General features: G+C 49.7%; 1 protein-coding gene across 3 annotated transcripts in view; it reads left to right on the top strand.

Annotated features, from left to right (window-relative positions):
* The window catches only part of AASDH (aminoadipate-semialdehyde dehydrogenase), a 471,184-nt gene extending 453,670 nt beyond the window's left edge, over positions 1-17,514 (top strand). For 2 of the 3 annotated variants that reach the window (XM_069200827.1, XM_069200836.1), the window contains exon 15: positions 16,969-17,512. In XM_069200827.1, the coding sequence (XP_069056928.1) occupies positions 16,969-17,373 (405 nt within the window). In that variant the 3' untranslated portion in view covers positions 17,374-17,512. Of the gene's footprint in view, positions 1-16,968 lie in introns of all 3 variants that reach the window. The other variant, XM_069200843.1, reaches the window with a different exon arrangement.
* Positions 17,515-20,945: the final 3,431 nt, after the last annotated feature.

Raw genomic sequence — 20,945 nt, forward strand, 5'->3', positions numbered from 1 at the left:
ACTTGCTGCACTGTTGCTGGCTATGCCCTTCAGAGGTGCCTCTTGCCTTAGGCCTCGTAGCACTTCAGAGGGGCCTCTTGCCTTGGGCTTTGCAGCCATGGACCAGTGCTGCAAGACCCAGGACAGCAGGCTTTCTCCCTTTGGGCTTGTCAGCACTGGACCATGACTGGTAGGCCTAAGGGAAGATGGAAATTTTCTGACCTTCTCAGCCCTGGATCATGGCTGTGCAGTGCGAGAAAATGGACCAGTGGCATAGTAATGTAGTCATGGGTCCTGATGCAAAACAATTATGCCGGAGAGTAAAACACAGCCATAATCTGAGTGCATTGGGTCCAGAACATTCATGACCCTTGGTGCCACTGCACCTGCTGCATTACTGATAGCTACACCTCTGAGAGATGCCCCCCCAATGAGCCTCACAGCCATACTCCTGCACTGCTAAGCTCATGTATTGGCACCTCTTCCCCGGAGTGTCCAACCACAACTGGCTGCAGTGCCAGGGGAGAGAGGGCCTCGCCCAGGCCTCACAGCTCTGGAGCATGGCTTCAATGCACGTGGAAGAGAGGCAAATAGCACAACAATCATGCCATAGGTGCTGGTGAAAAGTAAATGTGTCCCCTCACTAGTGCCCACTGTCTGCAGAGTAAAATAAAGCCATAATTTGGGAACATTGGGCACTTAATACCACAGGGCCCAATGCCACTGCACCTGCTGCATACTGATGGATATGCCCCTGACCGATGACTATGCCAGAGCAGAAAGGGAATGTCCTAAGCCCCTCTAATTGAATACAACGTGAAATACAGGAAATTATATCACAGGACACGTACCTTGACATCGACCCATGCACAGAGCCATGGTACAGAGCGGTAAGTCAGTTTCAGTGGTGCTCAGGGGAGGGGCCCAGACGAGGCACCCCTACACCCTGGATCAGATATGGTGTAGCACTGAGAGGATTAGGGGAGGGAGCCCCCTAACCCATTGTGTGAAAAGGCCTCTTGTCATGGTTAGTCCCCACTTTTTGCCTGGTATTTGATGTGGTCTCAAAGTTTTTAGTGCTCCGGGCCCCTACCAACTAGGTTCCCTGTGCCACATCTCTTTCCCAACACTGTTGTAATACATTGGCACAATTGGCAACACATTTGGCTGCCACTATAAGTCCCAGGTAAATGGTACTTGGATAGCCATGGCATAGGGTACTAAGGGTAGGCCCCTGAGGGCAGCTGCACAGATTGTGCCACCCTTAGGGCCATGCATCCAGAAGCACCCAGCACTGCCATTGCAGGCTGAGTGTCCTGGTGCATTTCTAAAATACAAACTCGAAATTGGCACACAGCCTGTGTGCCCTGTGCACTACACACTGCTTGCAATATAGGTAAGTCACCCCTTTGGCAGGTCTTGCATCCCTAAGGCAGGGTGCACTATACTGGATTTGTGGGCATAGATGCATGAGCAGTATTCCCCTACTGTATCCTTGCCAAACCTAGGACATAGTAAGTGAACCGAGCAGCCATGTTAACTGCATGTACTGGACACTGGTCAGTACGAGTTTCACAGCTACATCGTGGCTACTCTGAACCCTTGGCTGTTTGGTATCAACAACTCAGAATTATAAATCCAATCTAGTACCAGCATTGGATTTATTAAAAAATGTACCCAAGGGTCACCTTAGAAGTTCCTCCTGCAACAGCTAACTACCCAACCATGGTTGCTGGCTGATCGCAACCAGCCTGCCTCCACTGGACAAGATTCTGGAACCCTGGGGTGAGAGATCGTGCTCTCTGTGGCCCAGATCAAAGCCCTTCCTGGGCAGAGGTGCTATTACACCTCCCCTTGGAATGTGCACTACCCTACTAGCGAGCTTCAAAGGGCTTACCGTCCTCGAAACTCGGGCCCCAAGCCTGCTGCTAGCAGCAGATGGCCGCCCCTATTGCAAACCCCAACTCTTGGTGGGAGCAAAAGCAGGAAATCACACAAAGGACAGGAGGAATGGTCAGCCCCAACTTGCACCACCCCTAAGGTGTTGCATGCAAGATGACCCCTCCATATAATTTTCCTCCATTTTGCATGGAAGGAAAATAGCCAATCAGGTGTAGGGAAGTGACCTCTGCCCACAGGAAGTAGTCACTTTGTGGGTGTAGCCACCCTAAGATAGATGACCAATTGGTCGCTACTAGGTACTCCCCTAAATGCCCACTAAACACAGTATTAAGTGGCCACCTCCAGACCAGAGATTCAGATTCCAAGGACAAAAGAAGACCAGCAGCAAAGAAGACCCAAGGCTTGAGAACTGAAGTCCTGCTGCACCAAGAAGGCAGTGCCAACCCCTGCCTGCTGCACCCTGGACTCAAATCACTGCTGAGGGGTTGCTTGGACATTGGACAGACTCTTCAAACCCCCAGAGCACCTCCACACTTCTGAAAATCCCAGTAGATCTCCCTCCAGAGTGAATGCATCACTCTCCTGCAACAAAGATCAGAAGACCAGTGAAGTCCACTTCACTACTGGATGCTGACCAGGGAACCGGATGCCGCAGCTGGACCAAACTCCACCCAACAGACCGCGAGGACAAACCCTGCAAGTGTGCCAAGTTTGGTGGCATTGTGACCTCCAGTGGCCAAACTGTGCAATAGCCCCAGATACTGGTCACCTAACGTCAGACACCCAGAAGGAACAGTCCACCCCAGACTGAAAAAGGACAAGGAGGAAGGCCCAGTATAGGGTAGGGGTGGGCACTCGCCTACGCCTTGCAACCATAGTCTAGTGCTGCAAGGCCCAGGAGAGGGGACCCACGATAAGGGAGTCCTTTACCATTGGCCTCACAACAGTGGTGTAGCACTGCAGGCCCAGGGGAAGGGTTGACCCTCCCCCCCCCCCCATGGACCACCACACCATGATCTACAGCTGTGAGGCCCATGGGATTGTTGTCCCATTCTCTGGCCTCAAAGCTATAATGTAGTGCTGCAAGGATGGCATGTGGCCCCACTGTCCTGGGCTTCACGTCTATGGTCTGGTGCTGAAAGTCAGAGGGAAGAAGAGTCCCCTTCCCTGGGCCTCATGTCCATGATCCCCAGCCATTGCTTGAACAGTGGCCAATTTTCCATTATCAATTCACAGGGCAATTGCTGCATTTTGGAGAAACACTGCACATGTGGAGACACATTTTGTGTACTGAGATTTTGGAAGATGTTTTTTGGGGATCAGGGGAGCTAAGAGTCACATAGCAGATTTTTGGGCTTTCATTCTAAATCCATCCTCTAAAACAGGTCATGTTAAAGGATAACTCTGCTGGAGATGAGTTTGTGTGTGATTACTCTTTATACTATATTTGTGCTCTAATCCCTTTAGCACCTACTGGAGTAAGCATTGAGTGCTTGGTATTGCAAATTTTGAGCGACAAGCTTAAAAAATGAACTCTGGTATTCAAATATAATGAAATAGTCTAAAGCTTTGAAACACCAGTGCTAAATATCAGTATCTGCCATGCATACTGTCCAGTAAGAACCCACTGCCACAGGATCTGGTTCAACCTGCATGTTTTCTTCATAGAACTAGGATTTTTGACATCTATTCTCAGTTTTATTGTGGAAATAAATACCATGTTCTAAAGCTGAACAGGGCCCAAAAAAGAATTACAATTCCTTGGGAGAAGTAGCCGCTTGGCCATGCCATCATTGACACCCCAGTTGTGGTCTAGTGGACCAGATTCACTGACACCCCAGTTGTGGTCTAGTGGACTAGTTGGTGATATGGTACTGTAGGAAAGTACCCTCTTTTTGCCATGGTTACCCCCATTTTCTGTCTGATGTCAGTGTGCTTGACTGTGTTCACGGAGATCCTGCCAACCTGGACCCCAGCGATGATGCTCTCTCTCTCCTCTACATTTTGTCACTGCATACTGGTAACCCAATATTTCCCCCCAAATTGGCATACTGGTGCCCCCTTATAAGTCCTTACTATATGTTACCTAGGTACCCAGGGTATTGGGGTTTCAGGGGATCCCTATGGGCTGCAGCATTTCTTTTGCCACTCATAGGGAGCCCATGCAAAGGCTTCTGCATGACTGCCATTGCAGCCTGCGTGAAAAGGTGTATGCACCCTTTCACTGCCATTTACACTGCACCAGGTCACTTATAAGTCACTCCTATAGCAGGCCCTCCAGCCCTGAGGGCAGGGTGCAGAATCCCTGTATGTGAGGGCACCGCTGCACAAGCAGAGATGCCCCACGACCTCCAGGACAATTTTCACGGACTTCGTGAGTTCAGGGACGACGCCATTTTACGCGTGTACTGGACATAGGTTAATACCTATGTCCACCTACATAATGGTTACTACGAACATAGGCATGTTTGGTATCAAACTTGTTGGAATCAAACCCCAGTGCTTTTGCAAGCATTGGTTGTATGATTCCATAAACTCTGGGGGCTCCTTAGAGGACCCCCAGTATTGCCATTCCAGCCTTCTGAGGTTTTCCAGGCAGCCCTAGCTGCTGCCACCTCTCAGACAGGTTTATGCCCTTCTATTGCTTGAGCAGCTCAAGCCCAGGAAGGCAGAACAAAGGATTTAATTTGAGAGAGAAGTGTTACATCCTCTCCCTTTGGAAATAGGTGTTACAGGCATGGGAGGGGTAGCCTTGCCAAGCCTCTGGAAATGCTTTGAAGGGCACAGATGGTGCCCTCCATGCATAATCCATTCTACACCAGTTCAGGGACCCCCAGTACCTGCTCTGGCGTGAAACTGGACAAAGGAGAGGGGAGTTACCACTCCCCTGTCCATTACCACCCCAGGGGTGGTACTCAGAGCTCCTCCAGAGGGTCCCTGGGTTTTGCCATCTTGGATTCCAAGTTAGCAGGGCACTCTGGGAGCATCTGAGTGTCCACTGCCAGCAGGTGACGTCAGAGCCCTCCCCTGGTAGGTGTTTACCTGTTTAGCTGACTAATCCCCCTTTCAGGGCTATTTAGGGTCTCTCTCTTGGGTGGTCTTCAGATTTGGATTGCAAGACACCAGCAGGAATCCTCTGCATCCTTTATTTCGCCTTCTTACCGAAGAAATTGCATCTGGCCCCTCCAGGAACTCTACAACTGCAACAAAGTAGCAAATATGACTTCTGCATCATTGTATCTTCAGCTCCTGCCAGCAACTGCAACTGTTTCCCGCTCGTGCATCCTCAGGGGACAGCCTGTCTTCAGCCAGCACCAGAAGAACAACGGACTCTCCCTTGGAGTGAAGGAGTCACTCCCCTGCTTCAACAGGCACCTCTCTGCAACGACCACCGTTTGTGTGGGACCCCTCTCCTGACGCGATGCATGGATCCTGCATCACAGGTGGTGAACTGAAGGTGTCCCGACGGTCCTGATGTCCAACTGTCCAACTTTGGTGAGGGTAAGAGCTTGCCTACCCATGCAAGACAATAGGCCCGTGCACCCCATGTTTTGCAGTTGCCAAGGCTTGTTGGCATCCTTCCACGAAGTTCTTCATGCACCGTGCAGCTCCAGCCCCCAGCACAGCTTCCTGCGTGGTTCTCCGGCGGCGTTGGACCCTTTGTTGTAGTGCTACGTGGACCTCCTTTTGCACCTTCTTTGTCCCCGTGCTGTAGGACTCCTGTGCGCACTGCCTGGTCTTCTGAGGGCTCTCTGAGTTGCTGAGAGCCCCCTCTGACTCCTCCTCCTGGGTAGAGTCCACCCGGTCCCTCCTGGTCCCGGGTAGCACCATTTTCCGCTAACTGCGAGCTTTGCTTGTGCCAAGGCTTGTTGGCGAATCCAACAATGCTAACCAGAATGCAATCATCCATCCGGCGTGGAACATCATCTGCACCAACCAGGAACCTGCATCCATCTTCTTGGGTGCAGTACTGACTGTTGTTATTCACCGTTGGTTCTTTGTTTGCACCTTCATCCAGGTTAGCAGGGGCTCCTGTTCTCCCTGGACTCTTCTGTGCTTCTTGGACTTGGTCGCCTTTTTCCACAGGTCTTCAGGTCCAGGAATCCATTGCTTGTGTCTTGCAGTATCTTCTGGTTCTTGCATAATCTTCTGTCTTGTGTTCTTGTGTGTTCTAGGAAAGTTACTGTGATTTACCCCTGCTTTCCTGGGCTCTGGGGTTGGTTCTGTTACTTACCTTTGGTGTTTTCTAATACTCCCAGCGCCCCGTTACACACTACACTTGCCTAGGTGGGAAACCGACATTCGTATTCCACTTTCTTAGTATATGGTTTGTGTTTCCCTAGACCCATTTCGAACTATTGTGATTTTCACTATTTGCACTGTTTTCTAACTGTTTTTACGGCTATTTCTGCATACTATTGTATATAATTTGTGTATTACTTACCTCCTAAGGGAGTATAGTCTCTATGGTATTTTTGGTATATGTGTCACCTAAATAAAGTGCCTTTATTTTTGTAACACTGAGTATTTTCTTTCATGTGTGTGAGTACTGTGTGACTACAGTGGTATTGCATGAGCTTTGCATGTCTCCTAGATAAGCCTTGGCTGCTCAGCTACAGCTACTCCTAGAGATCCTGGCTTCTAGACACTGCATGATGTTGGTGACAGATCTGCACCTGGTGTGTTTGTGGTGCTTGGAGCTCAACCACGACCCAAAGTCATGCTCCGTCTGCCGAGCCATGACCCCCCGAAGCTTTGAGAGAGCAGTGCCTACAGCTGTTCTGGCTCCACATTGCTCCTGGTCTCGGGTGAGAGGAAGGTCCCAAGACCTCTCGCAAAGCCATCACCACTCCTCCTTGTCCCATTTTAAACCATCGGGTCGTTCAGGTAAGCACAAGAAAAAGTTGCAGAAGCACAAGCGTTCCTTGGCTTCACCCCATATGTGTGGAGACGCAGGAGTAGGATCGTCCTCACTCCAGGCCTCTGTCTTTGGAGCCTGTTTCTGGTTTGGCTCTGCACCTCCCCGAGTTTCCAGGAGCCGGAGTCGCACCTGCCCAATTAAAGGAATTTCACAAAGCCATTCACCTCATCTTCTGGCAGTCCAGCTCTGTTGGGGAGCCTTCAGGTCCCGCAGGATTGAAAGGGGCCCCACGGGTTGTGCGCCAGTGGCATTGGCTCCGTGGGGCACCCAAGGAGACACTTCCAGATTTGGACCGGCATTGGTCGTACCCTTGCAACCTTACCCTACGACAGTTCCGGTGTCGACGCTCCCGCTATTGCCTGGGCCCGCTGGCGACACCTTATTCTTATGGGTACGAATTTGGTGAGAGTATGGAGGGTTTGCTACACCCTTTAGAATTGCAGCTTGAAGACAGTATGGGCTGGGCTCAGGACCTGGGAGAAGCCAGTGACCTGGATAACTCCCCTGACACTGGTATGCTTTCTCCCCCTACCGTGGCTACGGAGGAAGGGCTTCCTACTCCATGGTGGTGCGAGAGCAGCCAAGGTCTTGGGTCTCGAGCTACCTTCGGTGGTTGTCAGGGCCAATCTCCTGACTGAGATGCTTCAACCTGGGGCTTCCACATCGGAACCCCTTTAGCCCTTCAATGAAGCCCTCACTGGTATCCTGCTGGGGACCTGGTCCAAACTCAACTCAGGGACTCCTATTAATAGGACAATAGCCCGCCGCCAAAGGCCTGCGCTTAATGACCCGGCTTTCCAGACCCAACACCCCACCCCGAGAGCTTGGTCATCCAAGCCTCAACATCCCATGACGCGTTCCCTTCCGGATAGAGAATCAAAGAGGCTCGACCACTTTGGGAAGAAGTTATTTTCTTCCTCTAGCCTAGCATTGCGGTCTGTAAACACTGCACACCTTTTGGGCCATAACTCTCATACCTTATGGGACAAGGTCGTGCAAGTGCTGCCACAGATCTCGGAGGAGACCCAAGCCATTCTCCTTCAGGCTTTTGCTGATGAGAGAGACGCAGCCAAGTTCACAATCAGATTTGTGTTGGATACCACCAGGCAGATCGTTTGCTTTGAGTGGTTTTGATGCGCCACGCCTGGTTACGGACATCTGCTCTGATGGACATTGCCTGTGATGGCACCGGTCTCTTCTGGGACAAAGCAGACTCAGTGCTCAAGTGCTTTCAGTAGTCCTGGGCTACGGCTCGGTCCCTTGGGCTCGCTGCTGCCACTCACCCCCTCAGTCTGCTTTTCACCCCTTTCATGGCTACATAAGGGGCATCTAAGCACATCTGTTTCCCGCTAGCCCACACTCTGTCTCTGCGTGACCAGGCCAGTGTCTGCGTTGATCAGGGAGCCAGCTGTCTAGCCAGTCCACTCCCCCCCTCCCTTTGCTGCAGCCTCCAAACCTTCCTAATCTGGTGCTTCTCCACCATGGACCAGTCTGCAGCAGGATTCCCCATCAACTGCCCTGTTGGAACACCATCACGTCAAACAGGTGGGTTTTGCAAATAGCCCAAAGTGGGTAATTGCTCCCCTTCAACACTACCCCTCCTGCCATGCCACCATCCTACAGTCAGATGACGGCGGATCACCTGCCACTTGTCCGCGTGAAGTTTATGGCTCTCTTGGCCCAGGGAGCCATGGAGAGGGTCCATGTACCAGAAGTAGGTTGTGGTTGTTATTCTGCCCACTTTCTGGTGCCCAAAAAGGACAAGGGCCTCCGCCCTATCCTCGACCTCCGGTCCTTCAATCTCTTCCTCAGGAAAGAGAAGTTCAAAATGCTCACTCTGGCTCAGGTCATGTCTGCCCGGGACGCTGGATGTTAGGGTTGGACTTGCAGAACGCTTATTTCCATATTCCCGTCCTGCCTGCCCACAGACATTACTTGTGGTTTGCGGTAGGTCACCAGCCTTTTCAATTGACCTTGATCCCCTTTGGCCTTACCAGCACCCCTCGGGTGTTCACCAAAGTGATGGTGGTGGTCACAGCTCATCTGCGCAGGTTAGGGGTTTCAGTCTTCCCTTACCTCGATGAATGGCTGTTGAAGGCGAGCTCGCCCCAGGCCGTCTTTTCCCACCTTCAGACTACAGCAGACCTGCATTTGCTGGGGTTCACTATAAACGTGCCGAAGTCACACCTGACTCCCTGTCAGACGCTCCCTTTTATCTGATTTGTTCTGGACACAGTGCAGTTTCAGACCTATCCTCCCAAGTGGCGAATCAAGGATATTCAGGCTATGATACCAATGTTTCAGCGTCTATCCTGGATTTCCGTGAGAATGAATGCTGGGCCTCATGACCTCCTGCATCCTGTTGGTGACACATGCCAGATTGCATATGCGGATCTGCTGTGGGACCTGAAGTTCCAGTCGGCGTAGCATCCGAGGAATCTCTACGACTTGGTCTAGATCTCAGAGGGGACTGTGCAAGATCTTCAGTGGTGGCTTTTGAACCACGATTGGGTCACAGGCAGATCCCTCTCTCTTTCCCAACCAGATGCAACTGTAGTGACAGCTGCCTCACTCCTGGGATGGGACGCCCACATGGGAGCGGTGGAGATCAGAGGCATCTGGTCTCCGGCGGAGTCCGAGATGCATATCAACCTTTTGGAGCTTAAGGCGATCAGACTAGCATTGAAAGCATTCCTTCCCTCTCTCAAGCGGAAAGTGGTGCAGGTGTTCACGGACAACACCACCGCTGTGTGGTACTGCAACAAACAGGCTGGGGTGGGGATGTGGGCCCTTTGTCAGGAGGCTCTCCACCTCTGTACATAGCTGAAACATCAGGGCAAATCCCTGGTGGTTCAACATCTGGCGAGCTCTCTGAACGTAAGAGCAGACAAACTCAGCCATCAGTGCCTGGCCAATCACAAATGGCATCTCCATCCGTAGGTGGCACAAGGTCTCTCAGTAGTGGGGAGAGCCCTGGTTAGATTTGTTTCCCTCTGCAGAGAACGTGCAATGTGAGCTGTTTCTCATTTTTGAGTTTCCAAGGCAGCAGTCGCTGGCGACACTGTTTGTCTTCAGTGGAGCTCAGGCCTCCTTTAAGCCTTTTTGCCAATACCACTTCTGCCCAGAGTTCTCAAGAAGATGAAGAACAACCGGACCCAAGTAATTCTTGTGGCTCCGGACTAGGCACGAAGAGTATGGTATCCTGACCTCTTGAGCATGGCCTTCGATCCTCTGATCAGACTACGCCTTCGGGAGGATCTTCTGTCGCCTCAGCAGGAGAGGGTTCTCCACCCGAACTTGTTCAGCGACCTCTGACCTGCCTTAGGTCTAGAGCTCGCCCCCCACGTCCGCAGCACCAACCTGCTGTCTCCTGCCTCTGACCCCCGCCCACGCTGCTGCTAGCGTGTTCGAGGCCCTCCTCCACCCGCAGGCATCCTCCTGCGCCTCATCCCTGGTGTCTAGTGGGCTCTAGCAAGCTTCACTTGACCCGTGTGCTGCTTTCCGCCGTCCTGTAAGTGTTTTTCTATATTTTCAGCGCCTTGCCTCCTTGCGCTTCTGCCCCCGTCGTGCCCCTTCTGATTGTGCCACTTTTTGCCATCCTGTAAGTGTTTTCTATTGTTTTTCAAGCGCCTTGCCTCCTGCGCGTCTGCCCCCGTTGTGCCCCTCTGATTGCTGAGCCCCGATTGTATTTTGTGCCATTAGTGTATTTTTGTGACTGTTTTCAAATTGTGCCCGAATTTTCTGTGCCTTGTTTTTCTTGTTTTCGCCCCTTGGGCGCTCCCCCTTGCAGTTCTCTCCCTGCCGCTGCCTCCCTGCGGCCCCGCCCCCCTCGCACCCCCATTCGCCGCTTCCTCCCGCCTCCCAGCTGCTCCTCCCTCCCTTCTTAATGGCTGGTGCTGCGCGTCGCGAGTGAGCGACCTCTGACCTGCCTTAGGTCTAGAGCTCGCCCCCTACGTCCGCAGCACCAACCTGCTGCCTCCTGCCTCTGACCCCCGCCCACGCTGCTGCTAGCGTGTTAGAGGCCCTCCTCCACCTGCAGGCATCCTCCTGCGCCTCATCCCTGGTGTCTAGTGGGCTCTAGCAAGCTTCACTTGACCCGTGTGCCGCTTTCCGCCGTCCTGTAAGTGTTTTTCTATATTTTCAGCGCCTTGCCTCCTTGCGCTTTTGCCCCCGTCGTGCCCCTTCTGATTGTGCCACTTTTCGCCGTTCTGTAAGTGTTTTCTATTGTTTTTCAAGCGCCTTGCCTCCTGCGCGTCTGCCCCCGTTGTGCCCCTCTGATTGCTGAGCCCCGATTGTATTTTGTGCCATTAGTGTATTTTTGTGACTGTTTTCAAATTGTGCCCGACTTTTCTGTGCCTTGTTTTTCTTGTTTTCACCCCTTGGGCGCTCCCCCTTGCAGTTCTCTCCCTGCCGCTGCCTCCCTGCGGCCCCGCCCCCCTCGCGCCCCCATTCGCCACTCCCTCACGCCTCCCAGTTGCTCCTCCCTCCCCCCTCCCTTCTTAATGGCTGGCGCTGCCCATCTGCGCCCGTCCGCGCCTGGACCGCGCCCAGCACCACCCCCCCTGGTCCTCGCGCCCCCGCGCCCCATGCCTTCGTTACTCGGCCAGCGAACTCCTCGCCTTCAACCCTGGCCCCTCCACAGAGTGCTTCCAGGCCAGCCCGAAGCACACCAAAGGACCTTTTTCCTGCCGCACCTGCAACTTCACCTGCAACAGAACAACGAAGCCAGCAACAACAAACACAAACCACCTGCACTGCATCCTCCTCAATACACGCTCCGCACGAAAGCACGCCATCGAACTCTGGGACCTGCTGGACAGCACCGCCCCAGACGTAGCCTTCCTGACCGAAACCTGGTGGAACGACTCCTCGGCCCCTGACATCGCCATCGCCATCCCTGATGGCTACAAGATCACCAGAAGAGATCGCACCAACGGAATCGGCGGAGGAATAGCCATTGCCCACAAAGCTACCCTCAAGATCCATACCCACACGGACGACACCCTCAAAACAGCCGAACACCTCCACTTCCAGATTCACACGGACCCCAACACTACCCTCAGAGGAACCCTCATATACCGTCCTCCAGGACCAAGAGCCCTCTTCAGCGACACCGTCTCCGACCTCGCAAGCACCCACGCCCTCGCCTCTTCAGACTACATCCTCCTGGGAGACCTAAACTTCCACCTGGAGAACAACAATGACGTCAACACCGCATCACTGACCACCAACCTCTCCAACCTCGGACTCCCTCAACTGGTCAACACTCCCAGCCACATCGCCGGCCACACCATTGACCCACTCTTCACTTCAAGCAACCACATCTCTTTCAGCCACACCTCCGAACTCCACTGGACCGACCATCACTGCGTCCATTTCTCCTTCAAGAAAAACACCGAACACCACTGCACCCCTCTTCCGCCTCACCGCCGCTGGGGAAAAGTCACCGAAGACCAACTCACCAACACCCTCGCCAAAAACCCACCACCCGACCCCACCGACCCGGACTCCGCCGCCATCAACCTCCAACAATGGATCCTCAACTGCGCCAACATCCTAGCCCCACTCAAGAGACCCACCGCCAACCAAGAAAAGAAAAAAACAGCCTGGTTCACAGACAAACTAACCACCTCCAAACGCACCTGCCAGAAACTCAAGAAAAAATGGATCCTCGAACGCACACCCGAGAACCTTGCTACCCTCAAGGAAGCCAACCGTAAACACCACCAACTGATCCGACTCGCCAAGCGCTCCCACTTCACAGAACGCCTTAGCAACAACGCTCACGACTGCAAGGAACTCTTCAGCATCGTGAAGGAACTCTCCAACCCCAACGCCAATGTCAACGACATCCCTCCATCCCAGAAACTCTGCGACGATCTCTCCACCTTCTTCTACCAGAAAATCGCAGCCATCCACGACAGCTTCAACGCCTCACCTCCGCCAGACCCCACCCCCAACAACTCCTCCCACGCCGACCACATCACCACCTGGACCCAAGTTGACGACGCCGAAACCCTAAAAACCATGAACTCCATCCACTCAGGATCTCCCTCGGACCCCTGCCCACATCACGTTTTCAACAAAGCCGACGTCGCCATCGCCCCCATACTCCGCAAGATCATCAACCTTTCCTTCAACACCGCTACCTTCCCGGACAGCTGGAAGCACGCAGAAATCCAACCTCTCCTCAAGAAACCTAAGGCTGACCTCAACGATCTCAAAAACTTCTGACCAATCTCCCTCCTCCCTTTTCCAGCGAAAGTCATCAAGAAGATCGTCAACGCACAGCTCGCCCACTACCTAGAAGACAACTCCATCCTAGACCCCTCCCAATCCGGATTCAGACGAAACCACAGCACAGAGACTGCACTCCTCGCCGCCACAGATGACATCAGACTACAAATGGACAACGGCGAAACCTCAGCCCTGATCCTCTTAGAACTATCAGCCGCCTTCGATACAGTCTGCCACCGCACCCTACTAACCCGTCTACACGAAGCCCAGCATCCAAGACAAAGCCCTCAACTGGATCTCCTCCTTTCTCTCCGGCAGAACCCAGAGGGTCCGACTCTCACCTTTCCACTCCAAAGCCACAAACCTCATCTGCGGCGTCCCACAAGGCTCCTCACTAAGCCCAATGCTATTCAACGTCTACATGGCCCCCCTCGCACAACTGGCCCGCCAGCACAACCTCAGCATCATCTCCTACGCCGACGACACCCAGCTCGTCCTCTCCCTGACCAAAGATCCTCTCACCGCCAAAGCCAACCTTCACAAGGGACTGAAATCCATCGCCGAATGGATGAGCAACAGCCGCCTAAAACTTAACTCCGACAAGACGGAAATCCTCATCCTCGGGCGCACCCCATCGGCCTGGAACGACTCGTGGTGGCCCACCGCCCTAGGCCCTCCACCCACCCCAGCCAACCACGCACGAAATCTCGGCTTCATCCTCGACTCCGCCCTCACCATGTCCAAACAGGTCAACGCAGTCTCATCCTCCTGTTTTAACACCCTCCGTATGCTCTGCAGGATCTTCAAGTGGATTCCAACAGGAACCAGAAAGACGGTAACCCAAGCCCTCGTCAGTAGCAGACTCGACTACGGCAACGCACTCTACACAGGCATCCCAACAAAAGACATCAAACGACTCCAACGCATCCAGAACGCATCCGCCCGCCTGATCCTCGACATACCCCGCTGATGTCACATCTTCCCTCACCTGAGGGACCTCCACTGGCTCCCTGTGGACAAGAGGATCACCTTTAAACTCCTCACCCACGCACACAAGGCTCTACACGACACCGGACCCACCTACCTGAACACCAGACTCAACTTCTACGTTCCCTCACGTCAACTACGCTCTGCCAACCTTGCCCTCGCCATCGTCCCCCGAATCCAGCGTAAGACCTCTGGCGGCAGATCCTTCTCCTACCTCGCTGCCAAGACCTGGAACGCACTCCCGACCTCACTACGCCAGACCCAGGACCTCCTCACCTTCAGGAGACTCCTCAAGACATGGCTCTTCGAACGATAGCAGCACCACCACCCCCACTCCAACACCCCCCCTAGCGCCTCGAAACCCTAACGGGTACATAGCGCGCTTTATAAATTATTGATTGATTGATTGATTGATTTCAGTCTCTGCCACCTTGCATAGAGATTGAGCAGTGGCAGTTGACAACTTTTGACCTTCCGCCCCAAGTCTGCAATGTTATCTTGGCAGCCAGGGGTCTCTCCCCCAAAATGGTATACGTCTGTAGATGGAATAAATTTGTGGCATGGTGTCCAGACAAGTCTGTTGATCCCCTATCCGCTCCTCTTTCTGAGGGTTTTTTTGTTTGTCCTTTCTCGGCCCAGCAGGGCTCTGCTCTGGGAACGGTCAATTGTTATTTGTCTACTGTCTCGACTTTTCCGCTGATTGCCTGATCAACCCTCTTTATTTAAATCTCCCATTGTTGGAAGATTTCTTAAGGGTCTTACCCATCTCTTTCCTCCTTCCCTGTTCATATTGCCGCAATGGGATTTGAACTTAGTTCTTACCTAGCTAATGTGTGCAGCTTTTGAGCTGTTTTAAAACAGTCCATTTCACCTGCTTACTTTGAAAACAGTCTTCCTCGTCTCTATCACCTCTGCCTGCAGAGTGAGTGAGCTGCAGGCTCTTACTTCGAACCCACATTTCATTTCTATCCACCCTTCCAAGGTGAAACTTCGTACTTGGGCTTCTTTTCGTCCTAAAGTAGTCACGCCCTTTCATGTAGGCCAATCAATCACCTTGCCATCTTTAGATAGGTGGTTCTCCACAATAAAATGCGCTATGCACTGGCTAAGAAGCAACCCCCAGAGGGCTTGTGTGCTCCTTCACCAGAGCAACAGCTGCAACCACTGCGTTAGCATGCAGGTTCCAGTCCTGGACATCTGCCAGGCAGCAACGTGGGCGTTCATGCACATGTTTACTAAACACTACTGCCTGGACAGACAGGTCCGAAGGGACGGATACTTTGCCTGTTTGGTCCTGCAGACCTGCCTCCTGGGATGTTATTGCTTGGGTATCTGTTCTAAGGTAAGGCATCTGCAACTTGAAGTCTCTATCAGATGAACAAGTTACTTACCCTCGGTAAAGAATTATCTGGTAGAGACATATTCTAGTTGCAGAATCCTTACAGACCCACCCATCCTCCCCACTCTGCGAATTGATTTCTAGGGACAGGGACTTCCCTTTCAGGGCCCCTAGTTGTGCCACATCAGAGTCAGTCTTCTTCGTTGCTCCGTGCTTCTGGTGTGGAAAGTTCTGATAAGAAAGTGACGTCACCTCACCAGGGTGGTGCCTATGTACGACCCACGACGTCACATCCGGCAACCACGATGCCAACGACCGACACGGAGTTGACTGATGCCACCTAACGGCGGCACAAGGGCACTGCTAGAAGAAAAATTTCCGGATCCAGACTGACTCCTCTGGGAAATTCTAAGGTAAGGAATCTGCAACAAGAATGTCTGTACCAGATCATTTGTTACCGAAGATAAGTAACTTGTTTATTACGTACCAGTCATCCTCATCACAGCTTATTTGCAGTCCTTACCACTGTTCATTGTGATCTGTAGCAGGTCGTTAAGGGGAATCTGACCTATGGATGATAAAACACTGTTCTTTTATGTACTGTGTTGTTGCATCTCTAAAGTTGCTTTATCAGTTAAAAGACGAACTGGAATCCATGGCCAGGGCTATCACACTAGAAAAGGCTTATCTCTCGACTACCACTTAAAAGAATGTTATTAGTTCTCCAGTGGTCAACTTTCACTGCAGGCCACATAGATAAATGAGCCACTAAATCCAATTTATTTAGCAATTCAACTCCGCTTACAGTAGCGGGCAGTAGATTATCATGACAGAGCTAGACTCCTGCTAACTATGTTCCTAAATCTAACACACCCCCTTGCATAATCAATAAAATTAACATAAACAAAGTGTTGCAATCATGGACTAAAATATAGTTTGTGTTGGCTTCTTTAAGATATAACCCTCAAAAAACTAATCTTTGAGGTGTTTGTATACATCTGTGTGAGCCAAACAGTGATGCTCTCCACCATTGTAAGACCCTTAACCTATAAAAGAACATGCAATTTGCTTAAAAAATAAAGTTAGAGGGAAGTTAAAGTTGATGTGATTATCAATAGTAACTGCTACTCGTAACCTCAAAAGACCTACATTTCACAAGTTAATTAACTAAATTAATCTGATCGCCCCACTCTGGTGTACTAACTTTAACGTATTTTAACAAAGTAGTTGAGGAGTGCTTTTACAGATTTGATTAAACGAGATGCTCACAGCAGCGAATACAAAGCTGCTGGCATGTGCAAAAAAAGATGTGAAGGAATTTATGACTATTCGATTCTGCCATTGGAGTTTTTAATATCAAACGTCCCAAAGATTTGGAGGATATTATCAAAATAATGGTAATCCGCAAATTAAATCACACATTTAATATATTTTGAAAGTTGAGGTTTCCTCTTTTAACATTCCATTTTACAGCTAATAACCCAAAGTAATTTTAATGACTAATGAGTCTATAAATTTGTTTGGATTCTTCCTTTATATTTCAAAAAAATACAAATGTTTGATTGTAAAACATGAAGTAATTTTTTGATATTTGTTTTTGCAGATATGGCATTTTTCCACGAATGGACCGATATTTTCAACACCATGTATCTCAGGTTTATCTGCGCAAGCAGTATTTTTTGGGTCCCATGACGGATTTTTATATTGCTGCAGTCTGAGTGGCGGTTTGAAGTGGAAGTTTCCTACTAGTGCTAAAGTCTATGCTACACCATTTTATTTCTGTGCTCGTGATGGGGCAAATGAAAGTTTTGTAGCAGCGGCCTCAACTGATGGAACGATGTGGATCCTTGAGGCAGAGTCTGGAATATTAAGGGCTACCTACAAACTTCCAGGAGAAGTTTTCTCCTCACCTGTGATATGTGGGACAAAGCTAATTGTTGGATGTAGAAACGATTATGTATATTGTCTGGATTTGTACGCAGCTGAAAGGAAAAACACCGGTCACTGACAATGTTTTATTGTATGGATTCTGCATTTCAGAATAAGTATTTATAGAACCAGAAAGTAGCGGAGAGAAAGAAAAGAATATAAAATGTAATGCCTTCTTTGTAAAACAAAATATATTTTAATAAAAAAAGATAACCTCTATTATTAAGAACTTATTTTTTGTGTGTGGTGAAAACCCCGCCCACCATCTTTCCCCCACAGGGCCAAATAGATCAGATTCTGTCACAAGAAAAGAGCGGAATCGGGCTCAAAACTAAAAACTATTTGGTCCAGAATTGACTTTTGATTGATTGATTGCATGCATTTAGTACAGTATAGTTATAACTCGGTGTGGACATGCTGAAGTTAAACCTTACAGAAACCAGGACTAGCAGAAGCCAACCTGGGACGAACTGCTCTTCTCTAATGGTGGAAAATTCTAAACGTTCCAAAGCTTAGCCGGCTACATTGTAAAATACCTGCCTTACAGAGGAATGTTTTCCTTGCCTGCACATTTACTGGGGAGTTTTCTTACTGCATTTAGATCTAAAGCCCAAATGAGCTGGTTTGAGATCTTTGAACCCACCCCCTCGCCTTAGTTTCTTTTTAGCTTTACATCTTTCTTTGCTCGTGGTTTCAATCACTGTAATGCGCTGGGTATGTAATTCACATATCATAAAGTCTGATTGTTTTATTCTGAAATGCCCTAGGGAGTAGATCAGCCCCTCCAGTTTATTGAGAGGAATTTCGACATTGCATGTCTTGGACTATACAGGGAGTGCAGAATTATTAGGCAAGTTGTATTTTTGAGGATTAATTTTATTATTGAACAACAACCATGTTCTCAATGAACCCAAAAAACTCATTAATATCAAAGCTGAATATGTTTGGAAGTAGTTTTTAGTTTGTTTTTAGTTTTAGCTATGTTAGGGGGATATCTGTGTGTGCAGGTGACTATTACTGTGCATAATTATTAGGCAACTTAACAAAAAAAAATATATACCCATTTCAATTATTTATTATTACCAGTGAAACCAATATAACATCTCAACATTCACAAATATACATTTCTGACATTCAAAAACAAAACAAAAACAAATCAGTGACCAATATAGCCACCTTTCTTTGCAAGGACACTCAAAAGCCTGCCATCCATGGATTCTGTCAGTGTTTTGATCTGTTCACCATCAACATTGCGTGCAGAAGCAACCACAGCCTCCCAGACACTGTTCAGAGAGGTGTACTGTTTTCCCTCCTTGTAAATCTCACATTTGATGATGGACCACAGGTTCTCAATGGGGTTCAGATCAGGTGAACAAGGAGGCCATGTCATTAGATTTCCTTCTTTTATACCCTTTCTTGCCAGCCACGCTGTGGAGTACTTGGACGCGTGTGATGGAGCATTGTCCTGCATGAAAATCATGTTTTTCTTGAAGGATGCAGACTTCTTCCTGTACCACTGCTTGAAGAAGGTGTCTTCCAGGAACTGGCAGTAGGACTGGGAGTTGAGCTTGACTCCATCCTCAACCCGAAAAGGCCCCACAAGCTCATCTTTGATGATACCAGCCCAAACCAGTACTCCACCTCCACCTTGCTGGCGTCTGAGTCGGACTGGAGCTCTCTGCCCTTTACCAATCCAGCCACGGGCCCATCCATCTGGCCCATCAAGACTCACTCTCATTTCATCAGTCCATAAACCCTTATAAAAATCAGTCTTGAGATATTTCTTGGCCCAGTCTTGACGTTTCAGCTTGTGTGTCTTGTTCAGTGGTGGTCGTCTTTCAGCCTTTCTTACCTTGGCCATGTCTCTGAGTATTGCACACCTTGTGCTTTTGGGCACTTCAGTGATGTTGCAGCTCTGAAATATGGCCAAACTGGTGGCAAGTGGCATCGTGGCAGCTGCACGCTTGACTTTTCTCAGTTCATGGGCAGTTATTTTGCGCCTTGGTTTTTCCACACGCTTCTTGCGACCCTGTTGACTATTTTGAATGAAACGCTTGATTGTTCGATGATCACGCTTCAGAAGCTTTGCAATTTTAAGAGTGCTGCATCCCTCTGCAAGATATCTCACTATTTTTGACTTTTCGGAGCCTGTCAAGTCCTTCTTTTGACCCATTTTGCCAAAGGAAAGGAAGTTGCCTAATAATTATGCACACCTGATATAGGGTGTTGATGTCATTAGACCACACCCCTTCTCATTACAGAGATGCACATCACCTAATATGCTTAATTGGTAGTAGGCTTTCGAGCCTATACAGCTTGGAGTAAGACAACATGCATAAAGAGGATGATGTGGTCAAAATACTCATTTGCCTAATAATTCTGCACTCCCTGTAGAGTAAGCAGTTCACAGGCCTGGCGCACTGGTGGGGGATATTGCAATGTTGTATGGTTTAGGTAAGATGATTTCCTGTTTTGATGGACAGCTTGTGATGTCTGAGCAATCCCGTTTGCTTTGCAGCCACATTCAGTCGCACAGTTACACTCCTGCTTCCTTTTCAAAACTTCGCAGCACTGTGGCACAAATTTACAAAGGCCTTCACAGCACTCCTAGTGAAAAGATTCAACTCCTACTGGTCGGGCACAACGTTCAGGAAAAGTTTCTAAGCTTTTTTTTTTTTTTTTCCAACTTCTTTTTACATTCAAATATTATTTACATATCGATGCAACATAATCAAACAGCAGTGTTACACAGTCAAGTAATATTCCCCTCTGTCAAAGACCTATGAGGGTGCAGTCTTGTGCCATGTATTTTTTAGTATTTAACACAAAGAAACCCCCAACATTAACCTCCCTTCCCCCAATCTCGATGCTAGATGTAACAGTAACAAGATAGTATTCCCGACCACCAAACCTGTAGAGAGAAATAGTGGAATCACCAAGGGCTTACTGGGCAACTACTTATCGGAGACCTTATCCATTGACATGTTCACCTATTAAGGGCCTATTAATGCAACCTAGCGTTCATGTTACAAAGAGATGGACAGCAAATTCTGCATTCAAGAGGGACACTTCAAGGCGGGTGAGTATTGTCTTTGGTGATGCGTTTAAATTGCTCTAGAAGCATGCCCCATGCTTGTTAAATAAAATATTTCCATAGACCTGCTCGTCCCTCCCTGTGTAGTAATGTGTTCTCAGCCTGGCCCCATGTGATCAGCGTTCGTGCCCGAGGAGGTACTGCAGGTGCGCTATTTTAGTGTGGCACATTTTGCTAACATTAGGGCAAAGTCCATAAACTTAATCGTAGGTCTCTCCAGGGTTGGACGAGGAAAGAGGCCCAGAGGCAGCCTTGCTGGCGTGTTGGGTATGGAGAGGCCTGTCGTACTTGAGAGTATGTGCAAGATCCTGGCCTAGTAATGCTGTAAGATGGGAGAGGCCCACAGCATGCGGATGAGGTCAGCTTCGGGTAAAATAACAGCAAGGGCAACCCGAGGCTGCGCCTGGAAAAATCCTTACAAAGTTTAGGTTTATGGAGCTTTTTTGTTGCTGTTTCTGGAGTACACCCTCATCTGCTGAATTGGTATCTGTCTCTATGTGTAATAAGCAATCAGGAGTGATGTTCACCATTGTGTTATATATGACAGATAAGAAACC

This window comes from Pleurodeles waltl, chromosome 1_2 (assembly GCF_031143425.1).
Source record: "Pleurodeles waltl isolate 20211129_DDA chromosome 1_2, aPleWal1.hap1.20221129, whole genome shotgun sequence".
Lineage (NCBI taxonomy): Eukaryota > Metazoa > Chordata > Amphibia > Caudata > Salamandridae > Pleurodeles > Pleurodeles waltl.